Source organism: Sciurus vulgaris (genome assembly GCF_902686455.1).
Source record: "Sciurus vulgaris genome assembly, chromosome: 10".
NCBI classification, from domain to species: Eukaryota; Metazoa; Chordata; class Mammalia; order Rodentia; family Sciuridae; genus Sciurus; species Sciurus vulgaris.
The window spans coordinates 79,517,386-79,542,942 of record NC_136470.1 but is presented as its reverse complement, the minus strand read 5'-3'; the positions used below and the strand labels follow the sequence as shown (position 1 = coordinate 79,542,942).

General features: G+C 33.9%; 1 protein-coding gene across 12 annotated transcripts in view; it reads right to left on the bottom strand.

Moving 5' to 3' along the window:
- ATP13A3 (ATPase 13A3) overlaps window positions 1–25,557 on the bottom strand; it is an 85,077-nt gene that overhangs the window by 4,888 nt on the left and 54,632 nt on the right. For 10 of the 12 annotated variants that reach the window (XM_079156120.1, XM_079156116.1, XM_079156112.1 and 7 more), the window contains 16 exons: window positions 25,425–25,442; window positions 25,182–25,335; window positions 24,967–25,087; window positions 22,378–22,502; window positions 20,537–20,712; window positions 19,936–20,058; window positions 19,778–19,857; window positions 18,883–18,925; window positions 18,683–18,792; window positions 18,296–18,392; window positions 17,544–17,616; window positions 15,445–15,622; window positions 13,692–13,879; window positions 9,010–9,098; window positions 5,859–5,939; window positions 4,399–4,491 (listed from right to left, as the gene is read on the bottom strand). In XM_079156120.1, the coding sequence (XP_079012246.1) occupies window positions 4,399–4,491; window positions 5,859–5,939; window positions 9,010–9,098; window positions 13,692–13,879; window positions 15,445–15,622; window positions 17,544–17,616; window positions 18,296–18,392; window positions 18,683–18,792; window positions 18,883–18,925; window positions 19,778–19,857; window positions 19,936–20,058; window positions 20,537–20,712; window positions 22,378–22,502; window positions 24,967–25,087; window positions 25,182–25,335; window positions 25,425–25,442 (1,749 nt within the window). Of the gene's footprint in view, window positions 1–4,398; window positions 4,492–4,521; window positions 4,586–5,858; window positions 5,940–9,009; window positions 9,099–13,691; window positions 13,880–15,444; window positions 15,623–17,543; window positions 17,617–18,295; window positions 18,393–18,682; window positions 18,793–18,882; window positions 18,926–19,777; window positions 19,858–19,935; window positions 20,059–20,536; window positions 20,713–22,377; window positions 22,503–24,966; window positions 25,088–25,181; window positions 25,336–25,424; window positions 25,443–25,557 lie in introns of those variants that run through there. The other 2 variants (XM_079156122.1, XM_079156119.1) reach the window with 2 other exon arrangements.

Here is a 25,557-nt window from a genome sequence, read left to right as displayed (position 1 = left end):
GAGATAGCTTAGTTGGTAGAGTGCTTGCCTCACAAGCACAAGGCCCTGGGTTCAATCCTCAGCACCAAAAAAAAAAAAAAAAAAAAAAAGAGAGAGAGAGAGAGAGAAACAATGTGTAGGGGCTGGGGATACAGTTGAATTGGTAGAGTGCTTGCTTAGCATGCCCAAGGCTCTGGGTTCAATCCCCAGCACCACAAAAAAAACAATGTACATTTGTTTTGTCTTTTTTTTTTTTTACAGATCAAGTCAAGGAACACCAAGGATTCTCCATCACCATAATTAGAAACTTATTATTTCTGTACCCTTATCCTCCCCCAAATATCATACATACAAAACACAATATATACAAGCAAAGGTTTGTTAGATAACAAACATGAACATACCACATACATCCTCAAACACTGGAAAAGGGAAAAAAAGGTGCCACAGGCATGCTGGAATGTGAATCAATCAGGGGAGAGAGGCTGTCAAGGAGGAAGGCAAGCATGGTACAACACAAAGGCAATGAGGCAGAGCACTGCAGAGGCTCACAATCAACACTTAGGCCTCTCCAAAATATCCAGTACCCAAATCCCTGAAGTAGGAGAAAATAGCAGCTTTATCAGCTGGATCTGTTATTTCTGAAAGGAATGTTAAGTGACCAGCTTTATTCACTCACAGAAAAAAAAGAGGGTACTACCACCACAGTCTGGCAGAGAAAACATGAAGAACTTCCCAAAGATACATAGCTACAATTCTCCTGCTTCTTAGACCATTTCAAGCTGTTCATTCTAGAACTCAACTGCCGGTTTACTCTTGGCAATCTTTAGGAAATGTTTTTATAAGTAGCACATACAATATAAAGCCATGCTTGAAGGGGGAAAGATGGTCTAATGGTACTGTGGTTTTCATAAGAATCTTTCATACCAATTTTCAAAATAATCAGAATTAGCACCCTATCTAAATAGTTCAAATAATATCCTAAGTGGTTTAAAGACTACAGTTAACACTTGGATTTTTCACCAAAAAAGAAAACAAGTCAGGCACTTAGCCTCAGTGGGACTGAATTACATGACAGGATGATCCGAATTCTGTATCTACTATTAAGTGGCCTCAGTTTTATTAGACATACATAGGCACAAATGCTTCTAAAGTGAACAGACTGCACAGAGGAGTAAAACTATGGAAAACTAAACATGAAGGATATCTACAACAAAGACCTGCAATTAGTCCAAGGCATTTCCAATCAATACCCTTGCTTGAAAATCACTGATATGTCAAGAAACTTTTTTGTAAGAGAGTAAGTATGAATACCTGGAACTGCTAAAGAACATTATAGGGAAAATATATAGCTACATAATAGCTTTAGATTTAATTATTTGCAAATGATTCAATTTAGTTTTCAATTTGATTCAACAGACAGTTACTGAGGCAACTGCACATCAATAAGAATCACTAAAGAAAATAAATTGTAAAAATTTTACTTCCTATAACTAAATGTGGTTAACTGTGTGAATAATCAGTGAGCCAGGTGAAAATGTCCAGTAAAAAACACCTCTAAATTTATCTGGTCTTTAAAGGATAGGGGCTTTGTGGTAAAAAAATACGATGGTCCTGGGTCTGATTAATCTGAATTTGAATTCCAGTTCTAACACTGTATCTTCATCTGGCAAAAATGGAATACAGGCACTACACTAAAGATATTCCTGTCTCTTAAGACTGCTGTAACAATTAGTGCTTACAAAATGCTATGATATGTCTACCACAAAGGAGGTATAATAGTAGCTATTGTTTGTCTTTATATTGTCATTTGATTCTTACATTAGTTTTTATCTCTATGGTTCCATAACTGATGTATGTGAGGCAGCGTGGTAAAGTGTTGAAAAAGGACTACTCTTAAAACTCTGAACTCTATCACTCATTGATGCATAACCTTGGCAAGTTGCCTACGGTTTCTTTATGTATAAAATGCAGGTAGAAATAAATCTGGGAGGATCTTGGAGGTGTTATACAGTGCCCTATAGATCCCCAGGTATTTCAAATGCAGTTACTAGAGATTTCCAGGTAAGGTTCTTTACTTCCCAGTTTTACCACCTAAGGCCTGAAGCCCTAGTTTGGGGTTTATGGCTCTGTAAACTTTCAACCCAACTCAATGATACCCCACCTATATGACATGGAAGAATTGCAGCATCACAGAAGTCTTCTGAGTGGCTAGTCATGCTCATCTTTACTTTCCTTTTCACCTCACAGCAGGGTTTTTCAACCTCAGCACTACTGACATCTTGGATAAGGCTGTCTTGTGCACCATCCTATTTATTTAGCAGCACCCTGGCTTATATTCACTTGATATGCCAGTAGCACCCTCCCTCCCTCAATTGTGACAAAAATGTCCCCAAACACTGCTGAATGTTCCCCAGGGGGAACATCACCCCTTACTGAGAACCATAAACTAATATGATTAATTAGCTCTTGATGGATCACAAATATAAACAGTGAAATCACATTACACACAGAACTGTCCAAACATAAAGTATATCATTCTGTGCTAAGAATTATAAGAACTCTTTTCTAAAGCCAATTTAAAAAGTAATTTCTTAATCATGACTACAGAACTGAAATGCCAAAATTCTTGTCCTCTTAGGAGTAATCCTGAGCATTTTAGAGGTAAAACTTCACATAAGACACAAACTTAAAAATAAGGAGGGCAGTCAGGTATGGTGCCTAAAATCCCAGTAAAAACTTTGCCAAAATAAATATTTCACATGGATACTAGTAATATGAGCCAAAGATAAATCTCTGAAATAATACAAAGGAAAAGCATACAGGGACAGAGATTTAGCCCCTGTACTTGAGCCCCAAGTACAGCTCTGGGCATACCCACTACAGGGATAATGGGTATTACGGTGCTTTGAGAAAAATTAACTGATGCTGACTACAGACTTATGCCCATCATTTCAGAACTATCACTATTCATCATACAGCACTAGAAAATGAAAATGGTATTCTATAGGACCTTTTATACAGCAATCTTATGGTACTATTCCTGGATATCAAGCTTGCTTAAATGCCAAAATACAGCTCAACAAGTTGCCACTTAAGTAAAAGGTTGCTAAAAATCAATGAGTGACCAAAGTCAAAACTGGAAGGTTAAAATTCTTGTCCAGGGAGACCCCTGAACTCTGCAAGGGAGTTCTCTTGAGCTCTGCAAATTTCCCTGTTGCTCAAGGGTGAGTGAAGACACAACTCACATTTGTGAAGCACACTACTCACCTATATAAGATAATAAGGGGTGAGATTTTATACTGTCTAGTTCTCTAGCCTCAAAAAGGTTGGCTCACAAAGCTCTGATTCAATGACAGCAGTTTGAAAAGTAAGTCTAATCTGTATTTTCTATTAAGAGCTATACTTTTTACACCCTGACACTAGGAAATGGGTTTTATTTATCTGGTTCTCTCTTCTTTTTGCCACAGAGCTATGATACCTTTTAAATAAGCTATTTCACTGACCCCACAAGTCCTAACCATGGCTTGCATAAAAATGAACAGTGTTTTCTGAATGAAAAGACACACATGTTGGGGAAAGCCAAAAAGCCAGACAAAACTAAGGTGCAATGATTAACAAGAAATCAGAAATGATTCCTCAAAAATTTGCCCTTTGGACTCTGATCCAGGTAGTATGATTTTTATTTCAAAACTTTGTTTCTATGAATCTCTTTTAACTTCCAGTGGGACTCATTTAAACATAAAATGTAAAGCAGACAGAAATGGAAAAATTAACTCATATCTTTGAGGACAAGACCTTTACACACAGAGGCTTAGGACTGGAAAAGAAGAGACAAATGAAATTTCTAAAGCCCTGAAAAGCATATTACAAATGTTTTTTGCCATTAGTTTTCTGAAATGTCCAACAATTCACAATATCCAAGTTATGGAACTGACATAGATGCCCATTAATGACAAAGAAAATGTGATACGTATGTGTGTGCATGTGACATATATATATATATAATATTCCACTGAGCACATATTTCATATATATATGCACACAGGTGTGCAATGGAGTATCATTCAGCTACAAAAATGAAATCATGACATTTGCAGGAAAATGGATATAACTGAAGATCATAATGTTAGGTGAAACAAGACAGACACAGAAAGAAAAGTATCATGTTTTTCCTAAGATGCTGAATGGGGGTGGGGAGAATATGATCCAAGTGTTACTTGCATGTATGAAAATGCCACAATGTAACCCATTATTCTGTATAATTAAAATGAGAAAGAGAGAAAAGGAAATAAAATGAAATGCCAGGCAAAGGGAAAAGACTAAAGCGATATACACAGAATACCCTTGAGAACACAGAGTACACATTGGAAGAGCCAAGATATACGTGAAGAATTGATAGTAACTGCTATTTCCAACCTGTGGTGGCTGTGTGGTGGTGGTGAAGCGATATTCTCCTTGTCTGTCTCGATTGAACACAACTTTCCAAAGGACCATGTCAAGGAAGAAGCTCTGAGAGATATTCCAGTGAGTTAAGAATTAAAAATGACTAAGTCATTCTTTTTTAACATGCACATTTTAAAAACATTCACACAATGCTGCATCACTAGTAAAAAAGGATAAAGAATAAAGGACCTTTGTAACAAATACAAACCATAAAATTCTTGATAAAATGGAACAAAAGTTTTCCACAAAATGTGTTTTTTATGTGACACCTCAGGACTTAACCATATTAAAACAATGCTTATTAATTTGAAGTCTTTTTCTTAACAATGCTATTTTTACTGAATATCTAATATTATTGTCTATATCTACATATAAGCATGAATTCACATCCAACACAAATAATACGTTAGACAGTAAGAATAACAACATTTGAGTGAAAAAATGAAATTATATACTATAGAAAAGGTATATTTTTTGGATACTCTCTTAAACATGCCTTCTAGCATCCTTAGTAGAAACATTCCATCAAGCAAACTAAACCAGGATATCCATTACACAAATCATATCTCAAATTTAATACCAAGTCATCTGTTGGCTAAATAACTAAAATTGAGCATAATTTCTAAGTCTAGAACTACGATCCCTAAAATACCCATTTCCCCACAAATTATCTTAATTTTCATTCAAAAGCCTATCCCCTAAACTTAAAGATCACAACTGTATTTCCCTGTTCTGTTTCTTATATTGCTATGGTGGGAGTGAATTCTGACTGTAGTTCTGAGGGTAGAGCAAAGTTTATTAATAAGCAGCAAGTGAGAACTTGCTAACTCCTTTCAGAGATGCTGACCTAAAGGCAATCATAATAGGAGAGAAAATATATACAATGAATCAGAGAGTACTTAAGACTTCTAGAGGTCACTTGAAAGTAAATACCAAGGAGGAAGTACCAATAACCAATGCTGAAATTAGGTAAGTTCATATGGTCATTATTTTTCACTTTCAATAAACTCATTACAATAGTCACTACCTTTCCCAGAGAACCTCCTCACTGACTTTCATCCTTAAATGAGGCATTCTACTTTACATTATAGAACACAAGATAGTATATGCCCACTCTGAGTCTATGGCTGCTGGATAGTTCAAGTGCTGCCTGGCCACCACTTCTCTCAACATTCAGTTTTCTATTCAACATTCAGTTCTGCTTATAGTTTCTCATGCACTATCTGCATGAGTGTAGCTAAGTCAAATCTCTTAATATGACTATTATCATATTTTTCAAGGAAAAGTTCAGGGGGAAAAAAAGGCTAAATGAAAGGCTAAAACTCAGTCTGTGGGCTTCTAAAATGTTACCTGTACTATTTCCCCCACTTACCATTAAACCACCAAAGAATGTAAACCAACAAGATAGCCATTTCACTATCTGAAGTGCTTACCTCCACCATGATAGACACAAGGGCATTGACAAGAACAATGATGAGCATAGTTATACGCCACTGATATGGTACACACACTATCTGTAAGACAAAAAATTTTAAAGTTGTTGTATCTAGTTGACATTATATCATAATTTCTGCATTTACTGAATTTCTATTATATACCAAACACCTATATACACATTTTCCACTACTTAACCCTCAACAATGAATGGCACAAAGTTTTTACTATATCTTTCAGATGCTAATATTTTAAATAATTCAAGGTTAATAATAATACCAAGTGGATGAACTTGGCATCAAATCCTATTCACTCAAACTCGAAAGCCCAGGCTCTACCAGATAACAAACTTCTACCTAGTCCTTATTTTTAAAATAAAAACCTGTCTTCTACCACTGAGGCAAACACTAATCTTATAATGAAATGGTCAAATCTCATATTACTGTAAATAAAATTCATAAAAGAATTCTACTAATCAATTGAAGAAATATAATGAAGTTCTTGCTTTGAAATGCAATTCATTTCTATTTGTGGTTTCTTTATGTAGGGACAGTGTGTGTATGTTTGTGTTTTGCTAAATTGCTCAAGCTACTCTTGAACTCCTAGGCTCAAGTGATCCTACTGCCTGAGCCTCCTGAGTAGCTGGGACTACAGGTACACACTACTGAACCAGACTAAAAACTAACTAATTTCTAAGGCCCAAAAAAATAAAAGCAAAAAAATCTTTTTAATATATCCACCTTTTAGTCAACAAAAACGTATTATTGAATACCCAATATACTATGCTAGATGCTACACTTTAGAAAAATACTGCTCCATTAAGAAGGGACTGAGGGAAGGAGACGGGTAAAATGATCCAGGTAAGAGTGACTAGAGTTCAGACTAGAGTGGTGGCAAATGGGACTGGAGTAAAGACAGAGCTATTTTCAGAAGAAGGAAACTGAAACTAGCAACTGACTGGCTACGAAAACAGGAAAAGACTAGCATAGACAGACAGACAGACAGACACATACACACTTACTTCCAACTTGGATAAATGATGATACCAAGAAAAAAGAAAGAAGCAGCGTGGAAGAAGAAGAACACAGTCAGCTTAGTTTTTAAAATGTTGAATTTGGGGAACTGCTGGATTAAGCACGTAAGTAATAATCAATATATAAGTGTCTATGTGGATCTAAAGTTGAAAAGTGAGACCTAAGCTTGGGGTATAAAGGCATGGAGTCTTGCCAGGCGTGGTGGAGGACACCTGTAGTCCCAGCAGCTCAGGAGGCAGAGGCAGGAGAATCTCAAGCTAAAGGCCAGCCTTGGCAACTTAGTGAGACCCTGACTCTATAAATTTTTAAAAAATGCCTCAAGATAAAAAGTAAAAAAAAGCCTGGAGGATGTGGCTCAGTGGTAGGGCATCTCTGGGTTCAACCACAATAAAAAAATAAATAAAAAAAATAAAAAAAAAACAACGACAAAAAACAGGGAGTCTATAACATACAGATGGCAACTATGGGTGAAGCTATGACTACCAGTGAGACTGAGAGAATTTAGAGTGAAAAGAACCATAAAATCACAAAGGTGAAGACCATTATGTTTAAGGAATAGAAGGAGGGGTAGAACCAAAATGGAAACTCAGAATAAGGAGCCACAGAGGCATGAAAGGGCCAGAAGGGAATAGAGCATCACAAATTTCAAGGGACAAATGCCTCAAGAATAATGACATGGTTACATAGGACATCAGTGCTGGGGAGTTCAGTGACACTGGAGTTGGGGGATGTTAAGGGCACAAGTCCATTAGACTTAGCCAGTAAGAAGGTTGTTAATGGCCTTGGTAAGGGAAAACTCTGTAGACTGGCAGGGGTAGAAGACAGATTAATTAGTTGGCAATGATGTGGAACAACAGGATCTCACACATCATAGAAGTATAAATTGATCCAATCATTTTGGAGAGCAACTTGGCACACCTTAGAAGGTGGAAGAGTAGGCACTCAAATTATACTAGAATTCACCAAAGAATCTCTTTGTCTCTAGTGATATTGTAGGGCTAGGATAGGTAGCAGTGGAAAAAGTGTATATCACTGACATTATTTGGAATTATCAGCGCATGGTAAGATTTAAACGTAGATAGACTTTTAGTGGGTTTTATTACTGTCTTAAATTCTCTACAGCACTGTACCATTCCCTTGTTGCTTGTACCAGCTCGTTGCTGCATCATTACTTACCTTAATACACTAAGAGAGACAGCAGTACTGTTAATAAAAGAAGACTAAAACAACCCAACTCTTTGTCTACGGAGAAAGGAAAAGTGAATCGCAGTATCCTACAATGGACCACTATATAGTGAAAATGAAATACATTTATAAATAGGGTCAATCTTAGAAACAATATTTATGGAGGAAAGTCACAAAAATACAATAAGCAAAATATTTTCATGAAATTGAAAGCAAGCAAAGCTATGTTTATGACCACATACATGTATAGTAAGTACACAATGAAAAATAGGAGAATAAGGAGAAAAAAGTAGAATATAGGTTCCCTCAGGGTATTTGAAGAAAAGTACACAAACATCTTTGGTGACATTACCTATTTTTAGGCTGGATGATGGTTTTATTTTATTTACTAACTTTTTATGATGCTTTACAACTTAAATCAATGTGTGTTTTCTCTTCTATAAAGAAGCATGTCATCATTCATAAAGTTTTTAAAAGAACTAAATGACCAGCAAACAAGAGAGAACATATGTACATCACTCAGAAAATAGTATTAAGGATGGAAAAGTAAGAAAATATTGGGATCAAGGCTTTTTTGTCTTTAAAGATCAAGGAACATTTGTCTGACAAAGGGAAATGGAACCAGAAGCAGACTGAACATGTATTGTCAATCAAACCTGCTACTTCAATTATGTTCTTTATTTGTTTTGCAGTATCTTTAGGTCACTCTAATTATATCTTAGAAAAGAGGAAAAAAGAAATGGAGACAGTTTAGTCTCTTTCTTGGTAACTAGGAAAGCAGAGGAGGGGGACAGATCTTAAGGCCTTCCAGCAAATATCCAAAAGTTTCATTCAGTTATTTAAATTCCATGTAATATTTAAGTGACACTTTCAATTACACCAGTTACTGTCAACCACGAGACAAGTAATAAGTGATGTGCTTAAGCCTTACCTGAAGAACCTGGTCAATAGAAGCAACTGGATGCAACATGATGAATAATATGAAAACATACAAAATAATCACAGATATAACAAAAAGATCTGGAAAAGAAAGTAAAACAAATTAGGAAGTTCATTTAAATAAAAAGGAATCCAACAAGTAGTATACTGTCATTTCTAAATCTGGTTGGATACGTCTCCTTAAGATGATGAAATATATAAAGTATGTGCTCCTATTATTTCCTACAATGGGAGAGATTGTTCTAGGCTCCCAATGATAGGTTCATGTATATGAGAAGATATACATATTTAAGTTCATTAGCTTCAATTTTAATAATATTTCAAAAAAAAAGGTACTTTAAGAATAAAATTCAGATTATTATTGACATCTATGTCCCAGAGATACATCTATAACAATAATCAAACCTGTATATATAATTTATGAGTAAGAGACCAGACTATGTATGTCAAAACAAGATTATCATTTAAAACTAGTATTCAATAACAACTACTGATTGTAAAAATGAGGAATGACATTTTCAGCATTAGGTACACCATAATCTTAAAGGCATTCTAAGTTGAATTTGTGCTTATCTCTGGCAAATGAATCCCAGTTTTCATTAACTTTCATGAAAAATTTTTTCAGAAATGTTAGCCAAAAAGCAGAGACTGAGTTGATCTACTATTTTCAAAAATATAGGCTAACCTTATGGTTTTACTATGGAAGGTAGGAATGGCAAATACATCAATGGGTATTCAATGGGTACTTCATAGTGACTGTAAATGAAGGGTCTCAATGCTATTTTTAAATGATGTCAGTTCAAATCCACAGGTCAATTCTTATTGTTCTATAGAAACTATGCTATATAGAAACCATACTCTAAGTATATGTGATGTGTTTAGCATATATATTTCTAGCAACTTAGGCTGAAAGTTACACTAACCTTGCCAAAAGAGGGAAACTATCGTACTATGAGCCACTGGCCAATGAGATATTTTAAAAACTGGGGACACGTGCTTGGTAAAAAGCACTTTTTTCTAAATTTTTTATTTCTAAAAAAGTCTATAAAATTGCAATCAGGAAATGTCATGTTCCATTTCATAAGTGAAGTAATATATCATAGTTACTGAAACTTACATGGTCATTTAAAGTATTCTGAACGTGCTGGTTGAAAGTTCACATATAAAAAAGGATAAAATGAGAAAAGAACTGAAAGTCATGACCAGAAAACAAATGCCAGAAAAACATGAAGACAGTTTCATTTAAATAAAAAAAAACCCATATTATTTTTCAAATTCTACTACTATTTGAAAACAATAGTCAAACTGGATTTGTAATCTGACTCCCAACACATGCATGTTAATTAGAAAAAGAAAATTTCTCAGGCTTAGAAATTCTTTACATCTATCTAAAGAATACTTCTCAAAAATTCCTCTCCACTCCCAGAGCCAGGCCTTGCATCTGCTCCTAAAAATCTGCCAAGATTTCCATGTGGAAGGGAAAATAAATAATTGTGTCTATCTTTATTTAGCCTGGAGAAAAAAAGAGACACCGCTCAGAAAAGATATTATGTGACAGGTGAAGAGTATTGTTGGCAGTTTTATATAACTATACAAAATTTAAAAAGTTAGTAAGAATTTCAATCAAAAATGAAAAAAATGAGCATTCAATTTGGATAGGTATGAATGTCCATAGCTCCCAAGTTTTCCTGGCATTGTCGGTGATCAGTTACTAATCCAGTGTCTTCACCAGAAGATAGCTATCAAAACAAACTGTGTTAGTAGTGATTAAAAGTCAAGAAAAGTATCTCCAAATTAAAGATTTAGATTGTTTGATCGATTTATAAACAAAGCTAAATGAACCAGAAAAAGACAAATTATTTTACCTACAAAATGGGGTAAGATGAAGATCCCATAAGAAAGAATAAATGTTTAAGTACTCAAAAATGTAAAGTAATATGTAAATTCAAGTTATTAAATATGTCCCAGATAATGCAATACCGATTTGTTGTTAAAAGTTACCAGGTTCTTTTGAGGGAATATGGTACCAAAATATGGACCATACAGATTTCCTTCATATTCCCCTCAGTAATTCAGAAATAAAATCTTATATAAATACACATATAATATTCATCCCTGATACACAACTTTCTACCTACCTCTGATTTCTTCCCATTCCTTCCTCAAATAACTTGGCCCTTCTGACCTATCCCCAGACATCAAGTCTTTATTGCTATTCCCTATTCCTTTATGCAGTTACTTGTCTTTGAAAACCCATCTTACTCTGTAGGGCATATAAGGTATTTGAATTGTTTCTATCAATTAAGACATGCAAATGAACAGGAAAAAGATACATAGGCACTTTACAGAAGAGACAGTAGCGGTTTAGTAAAAACATCTTTGAGACAGAGAAAGGGACTGAATTTGACAAGCAGCAAACTGTAGAGACCAAGCAAGGAACTAGCAAAAATTAAAGCAAGTCCTCAGAAATTATACCTAAGTTGGAGTGAAAGAATTAAGTGTGTTTATCATTTGCAGCTCGTGCAATAAAAGCACAAACAATAGAAAACGTAACTGCGCTAAGATAAAATTGAAAACAAATTTCAACTACAGGTTTTATCCGAAATGAAACTGAACCAGAAAGATGGGAAGGGCTTAGGGCAGACTCCCTTAGACACCTAAGATGGGGATTCATTTTTTTAAAAAATTTAAAAATAAATGTAAGTGTATTATACTGCTTAGATATAAAGAACATGAACCAAAAGACACTAGCAAAGAACTGTTACAATGAACTCCAATAGCAATGCACTTCAATGACAAAGAGACTGGAGGTGAAAATTAGCAAAAACATACAGTCAACTGTATAGTTCCATTTTTATTTTCCAGACACCATGTTTTATAATAGGATATACTTCTCCTTATTCACTCTCAGAAGTACACCATTACAAAAACTTCTTATATTAAAGACAATGGTTTTATGATTATATTTCCTAAAATGGAATTTTGGGAGCTGGGGAGATAGTTCAGTAGGTAGAGTGCTTGCCTTGCAAGCACAAGATCTTGGGTTCAATCTCCAGCACTACAAAAAAAAAAAAAGGAAAAAAAAAAACTAATATGGAATTTTTAATACACTTCAAAATTAGTCCACTGGTCAACAAAAAAGTATCATCTATGCAATTAGAAATTATATACGCATACAAAACTCCTGAAGTGTTTAATTCTTTGAAGTTTTCCAAGTCACATAAAAGACACATTTTAAAAACAGGCAACTTAGGGCTGGAGGTACAGCTCTGAAACTCAGGGGTTAAGTGCAGGCTCAAGGCCCTGGGTTGCAATAAAAGAGGAAAAAGAAAGAAAGAAAGAAAAAAGGTGACTAATATTCTCTATTTCTAGCTCTTTTTTTCAAAAAATATGTATGGATAGAGTAGATTTATTTAGATCCCTACAACTGACATTCCTGATAGGGTCATCTTACTTACAAAGCAGTCAGAGTATCAGTTTTCTTTATATTGATGAAGAAAAAAAGCATTGTTCTTTTGTAGATGTTTTCAGCTACCCTTGACATGCTTAGAAGTTCCTTGAAATTTAAAAATACTGAACTATAAATAAAGCAGATTTAATATTAAGCTCATCTTATAATAAATTAATTTTAGTTATGAAGTCCTCTTAGAAGTACTAATAAAAGCTTTTTTCTGACAGTTTGTCCTATGATATGGCTCTTACATGGTTCTCAGTAACATAGTTACTAGTACTCCATATAACAAATACAATAATATAATTTTAGTTACTTTTAAATAAGAAACATCAGTTCCGAAATAAAAAATTACCAGTAAAAACAATTTCAATCTTATCTGCCCAAAATATAAAATAAAACTTGCCCTACAAACCACAAAGAGTAGAAGTAAAAAAGAAATAAAATAATGTATGTGAAAATGCTTTGTCAACTTAAAAGATTCTGATAGTTATTATTCCCATGACATACCAAAATCTGTAAGCTGGCAGAACACTGACATCTCTTCACAACTAACAACAGCAGAACAAACAAAAAACTGCTATTCACTCCAACACACTGCAAAAGTCTGAATGTTGTTCTATACATTAAAATAAGTATGTTCTCAATTTTTAAAGACTGCAATTACATAATTAGTGATCTCTGTCCATTAACTCTAACTCTGGTCATTTAAAATGGTATGGGCTATTGCCATAGGCAGACAAGTCCATGTAGGTACAAACCTCCATTTTACTGACTCTTTCTGCAGTAGCATACAAAGGTGACAAAAATGAAGAATTCCAGAGGTGAACAATGACCATATCAGTGTCAGGGAAAATAAAAAGTTGGTGATGCACATACCACCCAGAAGGAACTATAACACTCATACTACCCCTTGAGGACCTTCTGACACTCCTTGCAATTCTAACTTTCTCTGCAATGGGTTACAGAAATATAAGAGCCAATGGTAACAGGATATGAATACCAGAAATGCTTAACACTGGTGGTTTTAATTTTTTTTAAACTTAGTGTGGCAACTCTCAAGAAGATAAAACAAGACAGTAAGCATTTAAATCACTAGGTTCTTTCCATCTGTGAAGATCAATTTGAACTTTGGAAAGACAAAACAAACAAACAAACAAACAACCCTTCAATATTTTAAAGGAGAGAAGCATAGTGAAAATCACAATAAAAGTCAAACTTACAATTCTTGTAGCAAGGTTGCCTGAAGGGTTTTCCTTTTGAAAAGGCAACTGCCACTATGAGGTACTGAAAACTGGAGATAAAAAACACCGTGGTATTTTCATAATTTTGTATATTGCGTGAATCAGGTTCAGTTTCATTGTATATGTGTGAAGAATTCCAATGTGGGTTTCTTGTTGTATTACAAGCACTGGAACACACACAAAAAATTTTGCGTTAGTAAACACAACACCTACTTCCCCAAAGAAATCAATTTTACCCCAGATGCTTTGAATCATCACCATAACAATAGAAATAAGGTGCTGTTTATAGCAAAAGATGTAACAATATCAATGTAAGATATATACAACAGGTAGACAATAATGAGGGTTTTCGCTCTTACCAGACATTACAATCAGTTAAAAATCTGATATCAAATAAAAAAATTTAATAAGCAACAAGGGCTTGACTTTAGTTCTGCCATTATTTAGCAACTATTGAGGTATATTATTTAATCTGAGAGTCAACTGCCTCACCTGCGGGTACTACCTGTTTGTTCTAAGAGAGTTAACTGTGAGGACTAAGATAAGAAGACTTGCATTAAGTGTCTAACAAAACACTGGAGACAAAATGGCCTTCAATATTCTCTAGCTATAGCTCACTCTCACTTCTATTTCTAGGTGAGTAGCACTGTCGGGCATACACAGAAATAACTGAGAAGTCCCTATCCATGACTAAAACATTAACTAAATATACAGAGTTAGGTGGTAACAAAACATTAATCAGTTACAAATTAACTCCAGAGAGAGACTCAAGACAATTCAACAGTGGACAGTGTTTGTATACACATATAATAAAACATTAAATTTTTAAATTTTTCTAATTTTTTAAATGACAATCTCACTCATTCAAGAAAACGTTAAAAAGTATTTACATCCAAAAATTTAATCTGACAAAGTTATTGATGTTTCATTAAAGAAATAACATTTTCACAATTTGTGAAATGTATAGTATTCCAAAAAATAAGCATAGAAGCACATAATATCATTTTTTAAAAATGTTCTAGAATGCCATTTCCTAATCCAGGGTTATAAAAGAAGCACAAACATTCTGGTTTTAGAAGAAACACTACAGATCAACTTTAACTTTCTCATTGTACAGATAAGAAAATCAAAGTTCATTAGCAAATTAAGCAACTGATCTAAGATCCCAGGACTTTGCCTGAATACATTGTTGTAGTTTGAATATGACTCGTCCCCTTAAAGCTCATGCTGAAATTTAATCCCCATTATGAGATACTAAAAGTGGGGACTAGGAGAAACTTTAAGAAGAGATTAGGGCTCTGTTCCTGTAAATAGATTAATCTACTATGTGATTAATGAATTAATGGGCTCTTGAGAGTGGCCTGTAACAAAAGCCAGTTTGGCTATGTCTCTCTTGAGCTCTCTTTCAGCATGTGATGTTCCACACTGCAGATCAGATACAACTAGCAAGGACCCACCACCAGGTATAGCTCTTAGACCCTGAATCAGAACCATGAGCCAAAAAATTCTTTTCTTTACAATTTAGTCTGTGGTACTGTGTTATTAGCAACAAAAAGCAGACTAAGACACTTCCCTACAGATTGGAGTTACCATGACCATGAAGGCAAATATAAGCCAAATTATACATTTAAATCAAGCTGCATGAAACTTTTATATACATTTCTGGACTCACTTTTATATGCATACATATTGCACACACTACACAGATTTTTACAGGAACTGACCAACTTACTCTGAATATGGATGCCATACTTCATACCAAGGCTGCTGCTTAACCCAAAAAAAACCCAGAGATTGAAATCCAATGCAGATGATTATCTGAGACAAAACAGAGAAGAGTAGGGCCCCAGATATAAGGCCTGAAGGTGGTCTTTGTGCCACAAGTTCCTTCCAGGCAGAATTTAAGCTCACTATATTGAAAAGAAAAAGAGAATAGGTTGTACCTAAATTAGTCACTATGAAAGACATAGTGAAATTCATCTGGATTTTTTTTTTTTTTTTTTTTATGCTACTGGTAATTAAGTGCTTCACCACTGAGTTACATCTCCAATTCTTTTTATTTTCAGTTTGAGACAGGGTCTCCATAAGCTGCTGAGGTTGGCCCTGAACTTGCAGTACTCCAGAGTCACTGGGATTGCAGGCATGGCCACCATGCATGGCTTCATTTGGAAACCTTTAAATTTGTTTTTCTCTAAAATTCTTTAATAGGAAAGATTTCCAAAAACCAAGCCAGATGTCAATATATATTTAAATAATCTTACAAGGCAAACAATTTCAGGTTTTTGCAAAAAATGCATGAGGAGCAATTTACATATTTCTACAGAAATTCAGAAAAAAATACTAGTTAAAAAAAAAAAAAAAGCTACAAGTACAAAAACTACAAAATTAGTCACCATCTTAACATACCTAAGTAAGAGTTCATTATTTTCTGAACATTTAATTGCAAAACTACAACTAAAATAACATTCTTCCTCTGGAGAAAATATTAACAAAGATGTGGTGACATGTGCCTGTAATCCCAGCAACTCTGGAGGCTGAGGGAATAGGATGGAAAAATTCAAGGCCAGCCTGGGCAACCAGATCCCTGTCTCGAAATTTTAAAATTAAAGGGCCAAGTATGTAACTCAGTCCAATAATCCCCCTGCATTCAATCCCTAGTATTGCCAAACAAATAAAACTCATAAAGGTTTAAAGCAATATAAACATTAACAGTAACATTCAAAGAGACTTTGAAAACCTATTAAGGTAGCATCCACCTAGTTTTTCGCTGTGGAGTTTCTATTTTTCTTTTTTTAATTAATAACTTGTGAAAAGTTATATTGAGACTGTCAAAGTCCTTATCCTCTTTCATTTACTAGTTTTATCATCTACTAAAGTAGAAGTCTCCTAGGTTACTTAAGATCTACAGCCTTTTGTCTAACTCAGTGGTTCTTAATCAGAGGTGATTTTACACCTCCAGTGAAGATCTGGTAATGCCTGGAGATATTTTTGGTTGTCATACGTGGAAAGGGTTACTAGCAACTAGTGGAAAGAGAAGCAAAAATGCTGTTATGCATCCTACAGGGGACAAAACAGCTCCCCATAATAATTATCTGCTTAACATATCAATACGAACAGGGTCTCACTATGGTCCAAGTCTAATATTCCTTCTATTAATCAGCATTTTCCTTAAACAAGAGCTTTCCCTTATCTCCCAAATATTTATTTACTTATAGCAAAGATGGAATTGTGAATTTTTATTTGATTCAATGGACCATACCTCATTACCATCATTATTTATTGTGATGTTTGCATTGCCCATACTATAACCTACTAACATCCTGTGTCTCCTTATATGACGCATTTAAGACATAGCATCACTTCTTGTATTCCCTCCAAAAATCCACAGCCTGATCTAATGAGTATAAATCAGACAAACCCATATTCATACATGTCAAAAAAGGCTGAGGGATAATTCTGGATTAAAGATTAAAAAGACATAATAAATAAATGAAATTTGGGGGCCTGGATTATATCTGGGTTCTAATCTAAGTGAGAAAATAGGTATAAATGGACCTTATTGGAATAAGTGACAAAATTTAAATATGGAGTTTAGACTAGATAATATTACTATCAATGTTAAATTTCCTGATCTGTATTCATAACTATACTTACTTTTAGGTAATATACACTAAACTGTTCACATATAAACAACTAGTAATAAAGAACACATTTACAGGGAATTTGGAGAGATGTGAGCTGTTGTAGTTGTTGATGTAAATTTACCAAAGATTAATGAAGTACATCAGAATTTCATATACTATGAAACCAGTAACAAAGCAAAATACTCACTTGTGAATACCACTACCAAAATGATTGCCAGATCAATGAAGAGAAACTGGAAGTCTCCTAGGTTACTTAAGATCTACAGAAGTAATTTTAAAACATAGTTACTTTTCAAGAACTATTTTTACAGTATTATTCCCAGGTGAGTCACAAACTGTTTTCCTCCCATTATGATAACCTCAAAAGGACCTGCTTAAAAATTCAAATATATCTGCCTTTGAAGTTAATCTAATATATTAATAAAACATTTGCTTTAAGATATTAGTATAAAAAGCATCTCTTAAAATTATTTCAATAAAAATCTTTAAAAGATTTTTTTTGGAGGGGGGTATGCAAAAAATAAACTTTAAATTATTCAATACACTTGGAAGTTGGTATCTTGAAACTTTCTTAATATGTAATACCATCTTTTAGGAGACCTTCTACAAATGGTAAAAGGGGATATAACTCACACTAATTCCCTGGGATATCACCAATGTTCATTAGGAGAAACAACTACAGTAACATCAATTGGATTATAAACTCTGATACCTATGGACATCATTATGTATGCTTTTTTCTGCAAAGGCACAGATCTGCAAACTGTAGCTAAAAAACTTTCCTTATTCTGGCCTTTCCTATTAACATATAATGAACTGTAAAAATATGCCACGGAATATTCTGAAGAGTAAAACAAAGCTGTCCAATCTGTACTGATGGCTAATATCTTAAGTGTCCTAACATAAAGCCCCAACTCTGTGCACTTTGTTGGTACTCACAGAATACAGGAGAGTAACACTGAAGTACTGTATGATGCTGTACAATGCCATAAATTTAAACACACAGAAGGAAGTCATTAAAGCAGCACGGCCTTCCCTGTGAAGAGAAATGCAAATGTCAGCATGTGAATAACTGCACATAACGAATGTGAATAAAAACACAAGTATATCTTGACAGATGAACAACATTTAACAGATACATTAAAGCACCTGTCTACCAAAAAAACTAAGCCAAAGGAGAACTGGAAGAAATGACTAGTAGCAATCTGTTACTAATCAATTACAGATCAAATGTGCTATTATTTAAACAAATTGATGTCACTTCTAATGATAATCTGCCCTTTTTTATTATTAGTACAAGATAGGAAAAATTTCAGTTTGTATTACCTTATAAGGTTTGGCACACAAGAAATACTAGGAGTTTTAGAGGTAAATGGAGATGCCACCGAAGCCTCAAGCTCTGATAAGGAAATGCCTCCATGTGCCCTCTTCAAAGCCTAGTGATTTCAAGAAAACTGGTAAGTTTTATGAATGTAATTCAGGCAAGAGCAAGAACTACAAAAGTAAATCACAAAAACTATACTTACACCACAATCATTGGCACCATCACCACACATCCCAACAAAGTAACTAAGAAACAAAACAATTTTATGATTTTAATTTCTTAAAATAGTGTTTAACCTAGTAAGATTTCTCTAATACAGAATTATGAAGAGCTAACTGACTGAGAGACTTGGGATGAAACTAATTAATCTTTCCATTACAATGAATATGGGGACAATGCTTTGCCAACAGCATTGGCCTGAAAGTGAAATAATCTCAGATACCGATCTGTTTGTTATAAAATGGGCTAATCATTTTGGCATTTCAACTTCCCCATCAAAATACAAAATAGCTTGTGCCTATATATTCTTTAACATACCTTTATTAAGGGTACCATTTCTCCCTTAAAAAACTGAAGCAATTGTTCACTAAAACTAAAAAGATAGAGCACCTGAAAGAATTAATGAATGAACTCTACCATATTACTCAAAGAAGGAATGGTAGATATTATAGTGAAACAAACAAGCACAAGTCTTTTAAAAAGAGGCACTTAAAGTTCTTACCATCTATATTATAGGTGACATTCATTTATTTGCATGTAATGTATGTTCATACACATACAAAGGTTGAATATCCCTTATCTGAAATGCTTGGGATAAGAAGTATTTCAGATTTCAAAGTTTTTCAGATTTTGGCACATCTGCTTAGATTTTAATACTTGAGCATCTCTCATCTGAAAATACAAAATCTGAGCTGCTCCAAAGTTTACTGCAACTCTCAAAAAGTTCTGGATTTTGGAGCATTTCAGATTTCAAAGTTTGGGATTAAAAATGTTCAACCTGTTAAGTAATAAATGTTAGTTACTAGTTTGAATTTTAAAATCAAACTGTAAAGTACCATTTAAAAAAATCCCAAAACAGAAAACCCACCAATACTCACTCTACATTTTGCAATGCTTCTACCAACTGTGTCTTCTGATCAGGTGCCATACGTGCAAACACAGTGCCATGCAACATCAACTAGAAAAAAATTAAAATTTCTTAAAAATATTGTTCACAACATAATCATGAACATGTCCATAAACTCCTATCACTTACCTTAGGAACAAGGTCTTGAAAATGCTCCAATATCACTGAAAATGACTTTCCATTCATTGCAAAATGATAACGAGTCAACTGAAGATCTTCTAAGCTACCATGGACCAACTTAATTGGAATAGCCTGTGTATAAAACATTAAGAACAAAATTTAGGCAGCCAAACCAAAAAAAGTACAATCTTATGTTAAATGTATTTGTTCCAAAACTAAATTATTTCATATATTTTATACAAAACACTAAATAATTTAACACTTATTCAGAGAAAAGAAAAATTAATTTTAAGGTTACCTATATTTATTTTTAAAGAAAACTTAACAAAGATTAAATATCAGCTTTAGCTTTATACTAATCATTTAAAAATAAATACTTGGGATTCTATACTTTAAAACTACAATTAACTAAGTTTGGACAAATATTAAATTTAAACATTGAGATTCCTGAGTCTTCCTCAGTCTTAATGAATCTATGGGGAGTTAATTGAGGTTTGTGTTCATTTAGATCTTGTTTTTTGTTATGGTTTTGTTTTAATGCACCATTATTTCCTTTTCTAGACTAAATTCAAACAAGCAAGCTTCAAAAGAGAATGAATTTCAACATTACCTCAGAGTCAATTGCTGATGAATTACCGCACTGTGTTAGTGAGTCCGCGTAATGCCAATTTATCTTGGCAACTTTCCCATCCTTTGGAGGTAATGCTTCAGCAATAATAACTTTATCTTGAGGTAGAATCATTCCACAGTCTCTGGCCACAGAGACAGCAGTCAACATGTTGTCACCTATTTTTCAAAATATTTTCAATGTATTAAAATTAAAATGAAAACATGAATGTGTATCTAACAAGTATTTTTTTGAGAATCAAAGTCCCTATGGCTGGGCTGCACAGAATGAGAATTACATCCTTGATCCTTAGGAATCTTTCACTTATTTATTCATTTTTAATTTTGACACAGGGTCTTGCTAAATTGCTAAGAGACTCATTAATTTACTGAGGCTGGCCTTGAATTGGGATCCCCCTGTCTCAGCCTACAGAGTCACTGCAATTATAGGCATGTGCCACTGTGTCCAGCTATTCTTGGAAGTTTTAAAATAAACAAATCAATTAGGGCATGCTTATAAGGGAAGCCTCAAATGATTCCAGTACATATATGCTAAAATCTTGCTCACAACTTCTAAACACAAATACAATCTTTTTCAGACACTCTTTGTGTCCCACAACAAACCGTATAGTGCAAAATATACAGTAGATGCACAATCAACACTGAGATAACCTAATGGAAAAATACCAGAGTGGTGTCACAGTAAAGGATGAAATAGAAAAATTAAGATTATACAAAACAAAAAAGTTAAGACAGGAACAGATGTAATAAGAAGTAAAAGAGAACTTCTCAGTCATGAGAAGGAAAGAACTGAAGAGAAGCAAGGACAGAAGAAATAGGCAAAGTTTTGGAGATCCCACTGCTAACAGAACTGAAGAGTTCAATATTTCTTTCTTCATTTCCCATATACTACTTGCAAGAGTATCTTCTGGTGGCCCATGGGAAATAACAACATTCTGTCATGGTAAAGGAGGAGGAGACACAGATGTAAAGTGCCTTGAAGGAGACATCAGAATTAAGAATTTTCAGAACACAGATAAGATTTAGTTATCTTGAGCCATACAGTAAGAAGTATGCTATAGACAGATCTGAGAGTCAAAGACAAAAATGTAAACAGACTTTTTCTAGAAAAGTCTTATTGATCACACAAATGCCATAAAGTGAGGTAATTTAAATTTGCTTATTTACTATGAAAAGAAAAGAGCTGGCATAATTTGACACAGCTAAGGAACAGAAATTCTGTAACATTCCAACAGTATAAAAACACCAAAGAGAATTATTCAGATATTGTGTGGAAAAAGCAAAATGAACCTCAAAAGTAATTATGAATTTAAATAAGGATAATATTTTATATATGTGCACACGCATGCACACACAAAGTATGTAAATCTAATTCTAACAAGTATCTATTAATCATTTTCTATATACCTGGCAGTTCTAAACATTATAAAGGAGCTCAAAAATGGATAAAATATACTTAATTCTCATTAATTTTATATTCTAAAGTAGTTAATTTACAAGCAACTGACACACAATAATGTATATTAAGTGCTATATGAATATATGACTAAAGAAGTAATAAAAAGAAAAGCTGAAGTGTTTATAATGTGTTCTTCACTATTTTACAAATTCTGTTTCTATAAACAGAATTTGTAAGACCTCATGAAGAGTACTCCAAGATTATCTTATACCTTGGAAAGATACTCAGAGCTTGAAGCAGGGCAATGTGGGGTGGAGTCAATATATAATATACTTTAATAACTAACTTATCATTTCTCAATATTATGTAACTTGGACTCTACAGTCACACTCAGTATTTTTCTGTGTTCTTTTACAAAGTCTAACCTGTGACCATGACAGTGCGAATGTTGGCTTTATGCAAATCTTCAAGTACTGCAGGGGTTTCTTGCTTTAATTTGTTCTGCATTATAATTAATCCCATAAAATCCATGTTGTTTTCAATGGCATCTCTGCAGAAAAAGAAGTTTTAACACATAATGGTTTAGTCAAGAGAACAACATTGTTCTCTTTATGTTGACAAAGCATTTAAAATACCTATAAATTATAAAGTAAAACACTTTTTTTTATGCTGAATAAAGCATGTGTTCATTTGAGTTCAATATTTCAAAAAAATTACATCTGGAAAACAATTTCTAAGAAGTATACTTTTGAAATATTGAAATAAAATTCCACCCTTTGAAACATGAAAAACAAGGATCATTTAGAAATCTCTATCTTTGCAAAACACTAAACAATTTTAGCACTAGGACTACTAGTCTAGGAATGTTCATTTTATATCCTATCTGAAAATGCATAAGCATAAATATATTCTTTACTGTCCCTCACAAAATATAACCTAATTTAAACATCAAGAGAAATGGGGGAAAAAACTACCACAAGCACATTTGATACTCATTATTTACATTATCATGTCTAAGTACTATAAAATTTCTATGAAATACAATTCTTGATCCTAGAAATGTAAGAACCATTAGAAGCACAACAATAAGATCTATTCCAGATCCAGAGATGACCTTTAGAATACTGAAAATCAATACCGTTATCAAGAAAATAACTCAATGCACCAGCACTACGCCAGTCATGGGAGGTCAGAGACGAAAAGGGCATAAATGAATGCTACTTTCAAGACACTTAGTGGGGGAAATGACAAGTAATCAGGGACACATGCAAAAGTAATAAGTACTTCAGAGTTATAATAGAGGTGAAGTCTGTTCAACAACAGCCACATAGTTAAGGAATCTCATGCTACCAAAATTACACTACAGAAATGTTTTTCAATAGAGAAAGGGGGTGTAAGGTAAGTAACTAGAATTTCAGACTTGCAATTAACTAAGTAATTTGTCTACATAAAATTTCAACAATAAAGGAGCTGAGTATACACATGGAATCTAAACATCTTTGAAATACACAATCTGTATCAACAGACAGTAAAGATATTAAAGAACAGATAGAAAACAAAATGAAAAGACACTGCTGTAGTAAAGGAAGGAAAAAGCTTTGAAGCCTAAAATTGTCTTCAAAGCACAAAATTGTATCAGTGTGAAAACTACTGGGTTAATAGCACCAGGTTTCCTACAAGGTTCTAGTTCCTGGCTTTGGCTGGTTTCCTAAATAATACAGGTCAAGGAAATCATGTTCTCTAATTAATAAACTATACAATGTTCAATATATAAAAGATTAAGCTATTAGAGAAAAGCTTATTCCTATAAGGCAGAATGCAAAAACAGAGGTCTTAGTGACTGAAAGATGAAGAAGAAAGGGAATAGAAAGAGATGGTTGAGAGAGAGTGACAGAACATTCTGGGCAAAAGGAACAGCCTATTCACAGGCTTCAAAGAATGTGTGAAAGGTGAAAGACTAGAGAACTACAGGCAATTCACCAATTAGTCTTTAAGGGGAAAATGGCAAAAGGTGAAGTAATAAGAAAAAAAAAGACAAAAGTGCCCTCTGTAGGAATTAGGAGGTATTACACATCTGTGGTTCCTACCCATGCATGTGCATTAGATCACTGGGTAGAAGTTTTCTTTGTTTAAAAACACATGCTTAGACCACCTCCCCAGAATACACAGAATTAACAGGACGATCAATGGATATTTCTGTTTGAAAAACATCAGGAATACCATAAAGTTCCTAAACAAAAACTCTACCCTCGGAGGGCAGTTCTAAATGAGTTACAATAAAAGTAACAATTCTTTTCTTTTTTTCTTTTTTTTTTCTTGGTACCAGGGATTGAATCCAGCAGTGCTTAACCACTAAGCCACATCCCCAACCCTTTTTATATTTTGAAACGAAGGCTTACTAAGTTGCTTAGGGCCTCCTTAAATTGAAGAGGCTGGCTTTGAACTTGTAATCCTCCTGCCTCAGCCTCCCAAGTCACTGGGATTAAAGGCATGTGACACTGTGCTCAGTTTAAAAGCAGAAAATTCTTGAATGTGAAACCCATATTTATACATGAAAAGAAATGTGATGTTGGTAATGTCATTTGACTAGAGGTAGAGATAAGTGGGGTGAGAGGAACAGTGCTGGGTACTATGACTCATGAAACTCTCATCAAATAAGTGTTTAGATCCAACCACTAGGCAAAACAAGATCATTTGGGAAGAATAAACTTCTGAGAATTGCTCATTGTTCCAAGAACATGCCTGACACATAGTAAAGCACTTAATACTTAACAAATTGAAAGCAGTTCCACTCATTTTTAAGGAAAAACATATAACAGCATAGGCAAAAAGTCAATATAAAATGAAAGGAAATTAGATAATGGAAAAAATGTACTTTCACCTCAGTCATCTAAAACAATACTGCATTTACATACATGTGTATATATTGCATACATTCAATAAATATTTGTACTTACATATAAACATATATGATGCATTAATGGAAAAACTATAGGAAAGATATTCAATCTTACCTACTAATATTCTGTATTTTATGCCATGTCAGTTTTGACTCCAATTTTCTATGTGCAAGAGCAATCACACGGAAGCCCTGTTTAGTATAATCTTCTAAAACTTCCTCAAAATCAACAGGAACTTTTAAAAGAGAAAGTAAATTTCACTATTATAACTACTAATACAAACTTATAGAAATACCAGAATTTTATCCAAATCATAGTTATGTCCTTACCTGTTTCTGGTTTACAAAGACTGGCAATGACCTCAGGGGCTCCTTTCATGTAGGCATCCATTTTCTTATCCCCTAGCACCCTTGCAACCACACTCATACGTTGCAAAGCAGAAGAAAATGGGAACTGGCGAACAATTCCTATCTCATAAATAGCCTATATAATTTCAAAAGAAGCACAAAGCATTTATTATTCCTTAAGAATAAAAACAAATTTATTTAGGTAACAAGTAAATGTTCACTTACGGGAAGTTCAAACAGCTCCTAAAAACAAAAGAAAAGAATACAAATTAAGCCCATCAATGCACTCGAGTTAGAAAAAAAACCTTTAAGCATCCACGAACATTAGGAGAGTATTAAGGATCCCTGATTATTTCAA